General features: G+C 27.9%; 1 protein-coding gene across 1 annotated transcript; it reads left to right on the top strand.

Moving 5' to 3' along the window:
* Nucleotides 1–2,459: 2,459 nt before the first annotated feature.
* Nucleotides 2,460–3,432, top strand: LOC149518941 (uncharacterized). Its single transcript, XM_089761523.1, has 2 exons — nt 2,460–2,984; nt 3,083–3,432. Exons 1-2 carry the CDS (start codon nt 2,787–2,789, stop codon nt 3,269–3,271), a joined length of 387 nt encoding a protein of 128 aa, XP_089617649.1. The 5' UTR covers nt 2,460–2,786; the 3' UTR covers nt 3,272–3,432.
* The last annotated feature ends 2,571 nt before the right edge of the window (nt 3,433–6,003 follow it).

Consider the following 6,003-nt stretch of genomic DNA (forward strand, 5'->3'; position numbering starts at 1 on the left):
TTTTTTTAATTTATGGTGAAAAATGAGAAGAAACAAGAAGAAAACTTACTTAGAAATGAGAATGTGCTCTTCATAACTTGGTTGTCTTACTATGGTTCCTTAACCAACAGTGATTAGGTTAGGCACTTTCAAAACTTGTGGTAAGGTTATGGTTTGTGGCATTTGTTTGAGGGTATGTATCTACTCAATCAAAGCTTGAAATTATTCCATCGTTAGGTCGATTTGTGATGGGATAAGTCGATCGAGTGTTGGCTATTGTGCGTTTCCATCTGGGCCGAAATGGCAATCTTTCCTTCCTGTGAAGTTTTTTTTCCTAGGTGGCATTGTTTATGCTCGGCTAGTGAGCGGAGAAGGTCCCTTACCTATCATGCCAAATGTTTGTGCCGAGTTTTGATCTTAGGATGTTATTGGAAAGACAGAAGAGAAAGACGATTAGAGACAAAGGTAAAGAGTGTTCTTTGTGTTTACTCTCCGACGCATAAGTCAGAATGAGTGAAGTCGAAAAGAGAGTAGCAAGAAGAATTAAAAATAGATTGGACTTGCCTTAATAGTACCTGGACATTCGTATTTATAGATAAGCGATAGAAGACAATTAGGAGACAATAAGAATGTGACCGAGCTAATGTGACATTAAGTATGTCAGACTGATCTGACATGTTAGATTGATATAAATATCAAAATTACTTTTTGTTGTCTATTAAAGACTTCTAACATGGAGAAAGCACATAAATTACAAAATCAGTCAGCAATGCAGTAAATTTTCAAAACTCTAAACAGAAAAATGAAATATTGAAATTGAAATAAAAAGAATTAAAATTTCTTATTCACAATAAAAAATGTGGAAAGATTAAATCTACTAAACCCAAAACCCTAGATTTATAGATCAAGAAAATCAATTGAAGAGACAAGTCTAGATCAGCCCAAAAAAAAAAAACCAAGATCCATCAAAACCAAATAAGATGGAAATATCATGCGAGTTAACAGAAGAAAAATGAAAAAAATTTGAAAATTTCAAAGTACTAGAGGAGCACGAAATCTCTAATACGGTGAGGCCCGTTTTGCAGGAAGCGAGCGTAAACGTAAGCTCAATTTGGTGTTCAAAGTGTTCTGGGTGCGTATTATGCACCAAGTGCCTGGTTTGGATCAGAATGTGTGGGCTTTCCTAACCATATTGGGTCAACATAATAGTCCAAAAGTAGTTTTTGGGCTGAAATTAACCTGTTCTTTAAATAAAAAATATATATTTTTGAATTGAGAAAAAAAAGAATTTTTTGTTCATTTTATTTCTATGTAATTACATTTTTTAATTATTAATTTTCAATTCAACAAACTATATACCATATCTTAATGTATTTTATTTGTTTTTACAACGAGCTTCGTGTTGCCCCTGAAGAATTCATATGGGCTTAATTTAATGTAGGTCGGGACTGACCCATAACCTGTTCAATATGCAAGATATAGACGTAGACATGATAATTTGTATATTCGTATTACATACGAAAATATTAAAATTTACGTATTTATCTGGTAGAACTTGAACTCAAGACTTCTTCGTCGAAGAGAACGAACTTTAACCGATTGAACCAACCACTTGTTGATGTATTTATATTATAGTTATACAAAATTATGTGTCACAATTTAAATTAATACAAAAAAATTAAATATATTTTTTAATTTTGTTAAACCTATATATAGTTATTATGAAAATTTTAAATTGTCATTTTTATGTTTTTTTCATATTATATTCGTATCATATCATTATATCGTATTTTAAATTGTTAGGTCAATATAAATATTCCAACCAAAAAATAAAAAATAAAAAATCACAATTTTAACACAAAATATTACATAGCAATATTCCAATTATATGAAATGATACATGTACTCACTTATTTGCTGTTGTTTTTTTTTTTTTTTTTGTCTTTTCTCTTTTATGGAGATTTTAAAAATTTTTAAATAAAATTCATTGTTGTTTAGACTAATAAAAATTTGTTGCAAATATTCATGTTTCTAAAAGTAAAAAAGAAATGAAGAAATCTTATCAAAGCTGGTTTGTGTTCATGAATGATGATCTTATTTCATATTAATTATGGTTAAATTTAGTTTATTTTCATTGAAAATATGATGACATAGAATAGAATCAATTGCTCTAACTTAAAAAGTGAATAGAAATAATTTTAAATTCTTTTTTCAAAAATTGGTTAAAATAGTTTTTTTTTTTTTTTTTTTGTAAATCAATCACAATTTAAATTAGACTTGTCAATTGATATATTTGTATTGTACTTATTTTTTATCAAATATATGTAAAACATAAAAATTATTATGTTACATACGTCAAATATAAAATACATTTTCTTGAGCTCATATACGTTTTTTTTTTAATTTAAAATCATATTATTTTTTATACGTGTCTAAAATTAACTAATGTAATTTAAACTATGGTTTGATAAATATAATAAGATAGGTTAAATTAAGTGAAAAAGGATCGTAAAAACCAGTTCTACTTAAGATTTAAGGAACAAAAACAAGTTAAATTATATAGATTGCTAGCAACCGCCTCCCTTGAATCTTTCTGCACCATTGACAAACATATGGGCAAAACAAACCAAACCCTATTTAAAGCCCCGCTATGAGGCAAATGATTCTCATCACAATAGGCTTCATTTCCATTTTTTTTATTTGTTTTCTTCTTCAAACCTTTCTCTAAGGTTAATATAAAGAGAAAAAGAGAAATTAAGGTTCTCTCCTTCTTTTTGGAATTAATTTTAGAGATTGATCAAACCAACATGGGTGCTTGCGCTAGTGTGCCAAAGGAAATGAGGGGTGAGGCGTCGGCTGCGCCACCTCCTGAACCCGCCAAGGAGGAATCTGTTCAGGCTGAGCATCATACCACTGAGGAAGTGATCAAGGTTGAGAAAGAGGAAAACAAGGCTGATGAAGTTGATGACACCAAACAACAATCTCTTGGTTCTTTGCTTGTTGAAGTAATATTATCAATTCTACCTTTTCTTTAGCTTACTCCACATTTTCGTAGTTGCACTGATTGCCTAATTTATCTATTCTTGTAATGCATGGACTGCAGCCTGAAGAGACTGAGGGAAAGAAGGAACCAAATGAGACCCAGCAGCCCCAAGTAGAAGCTCCAGCAGAACCAAAGAAAGAACAATCAAATGAACAACCAGAAGCAAAGAATGTAGAAGCCAAGGTAGAGCCAAAGAAAGAAGAACCAAAAACTGAGGCACCGACTGTCCCAAAGGTGACCGAGGAGTAGAAGGAAAAGAAGACAGAAGCAAAGGAAACTCAGTAACAACATGTAATATAGTGAGCATTCATAACATCAAGGACGAAAAAGCTTTATGTTGTTAATTTATTCCAGTGGGAAATGAAGTCTAATTGTGAGTTTATTTCTAATTACAACATTTTCTTTTTCAAATAGAGACAAAAGTTTTTTAGATAATATTAAAAATTTTTTAATTTTAAATATAAAAAAATTTAATATATATATATGAATTTCAATTTTACTTCGATGATTCATGCAAAAATTTTAAATTTAAATTTTAATATTTACAAATATTTCTTCTAAACAATTTTTTTAAAATTAATTTTCGTGAAATAAATAGAGTTTAAAAAAATTATTTGTGATCAATAAAAAAATCTTTAAAACAAAATCACTATAATATCTTAATTTAGAATATCTTAAAACAACAGCCGATTATAAATTTATATGAACAAATTTGCTTATATAAGTGTAGCATTACTTGTTTCTATGCATCAAGTTAAAAGTGTAGTAGAAAATGAAAGCAATGACAGGGATCGGCAACTCCTTTCATTAGTTATACATTGATAGGAAAAGCTAAGAAAAACTTTTATATAGTACCTACACCAGATTATACAAAAACTTAGATTGGATCATAATAAGATTGTAATAGAATCAAACATTAACAAATATGATTATGTTTATTATTTGTTTGTTTAATTAACGAATCATAAAATATTATTTATAATTGTTTATTAAATTTAATAAGCGAACATAATAAACATTAATAAAAAATATTCATGAATTGTTCATTAAATGCTTTATTAATTTTCACAAACAAACCAAACATTAATGAACTTTATTATATTCACAATATATTTATTTAATTAAGAAACCTTAAAATATTGTTCGTAATCGTTTATTAAATTTAATAAGCGAATATAAATAAATAAAAACTAAATATATTCACGAACTGTTCATTAAACATTCTGTTCATTTACATCTCTAATCATGATATATAATTTTCAAGTAATATATAAAAACTATTACAATATATGCATTCAATTTATCTTCTCTATTTTCTTGATGACATTCAAATTTTATTAATTAACTCAATATTTCGATTATTAAGTGCAATTAATTAAAATCTCCCTAACATTAACCAAAAAGAAAAGGCCCAATATTTAAGTAATTTCTAAGAGGTGATATTTAACCTATTTATAATTCAATATGAGCATGAGAGATTATAAGTATTGATATTTGACTCTAATATTTGTTTCATAATATTTTAGAGAGATAATTGAGTTGAGTCGATATAGTAAAAAAGTCAAATTGAACTTGAAATTTATTGTATGAAATTCAACTCGAACTCAATTCAAAATAAAAATCAAATTATTTGATCTTATTCGATTAGGCTCGTTTATCGAATAAAAAATGCACTTATCTCTTATACTTAATTTCAAACCCAATTATTTATATTCAAACTCAGGTTTGAATTTATATATATACTAGTAATTTCTTAATTAAAATAACAAAAAAATATTATAAAATACAAAAATACTAGTACACTTGCGAACTATTTAAGTCGGGCATTAAAATGCTCAAATTCGCCTTGATTTTGAACTCAAACTCAGCCTAACAATAATTGAAATAAATTTAAATTTTATCCGAATCAATTTTAAATAACTTATAACCCAAATATATCAATTACACCCATATAAAACATTTAAAAATAACTACATAAATCGAATAAAGCTAGGTGTGAATTCATAAACCACAAATTTTAATTAAAATATTGGAAACTAAGCACGTGTTGAATAGGTTCTATATACTTGAATACGTCATATGAAACTTCCTAATACATTACAACTTATGATTATAGTAGCACTGTCTTTATCGCTTACTATTTTCTTTTGTTTTAATAACCTAGAGTTTTGGCAATTGCAATGCCCCATCAGTAAAGGAACAAAAGCAATAAAAAATGATAGGGCAAAAGCTTCTAAAAAAAAAAGAGGATAAAGCCAGCAGCAATGGTGATGGTGGTAGTTCAAATGACATTTGTTGGAATGCATGTGTTGAACAAATTGGTAGCAAATGATGGAATGAGCTTGAGGATTATCACTGTTTATAGATTATTATTTACAATTCCTTTTATGTTTCCTCTTACTCTCATTGTTAAAAGGTTTTCCTTTTCTTTTGCCTTTTTAATTATGTTTCAAGAAACATGCATAAAGGCACAAAAATTTATTCTGCAAGGAACAAACTTGATTAAAAGGGTTGTAGACTTGTAGTTTAATTTATTAATTAAAAAGAGAAAAAAATAGCCTATGAGATTTGAAAAAGAATATTGAAACAAATGCTTTTTTTTTTTGGTTTAAATTGCAATACAACAATATGAAAAGTGATTACAGATGATTTAATTTGAATTGCATTTGGTTTTTTGTTTTGAGTTGCAGTATGAAAATATTTATTATTTGTGTCGAGCTCTGATCTTAGGGTATTCTTAGAAAGACAAAAAAAAAAGGATTAAAGGTAAAGGTAGAGAGTGTTCTTGTGTTTGCATTTTGACACGTAAATCAAAATGAGTGAGGTCAGAATGAGAGCAGTAAGAAGAATTAGGAATAGATTAGACTTGCCTTAATAGTGCCTGGATATTTGTATTTATAGATAAGCGATATGGGACTATTGAGGGACTATTGAAGGACAATAAGGACGTGATTGGGTTGATATAAAATTGAGTTTGTCAA

The sequence above is a fragment of the Durio zibethinus genome, chromosome 5, assembly GCF_047325235.1.
Source record: "Durio zibethinus cultivar Kanyao isolate XHJ-2024 chromosome 5, ASM4732523v1, whole genome shotgun sequence".
Lineage (NCBI taxonomy): Eukaryota > Viridiplantae > Streptophyta > Magnoliopsida > Malvales > Malvaceae > Durio > Durio zibethinus.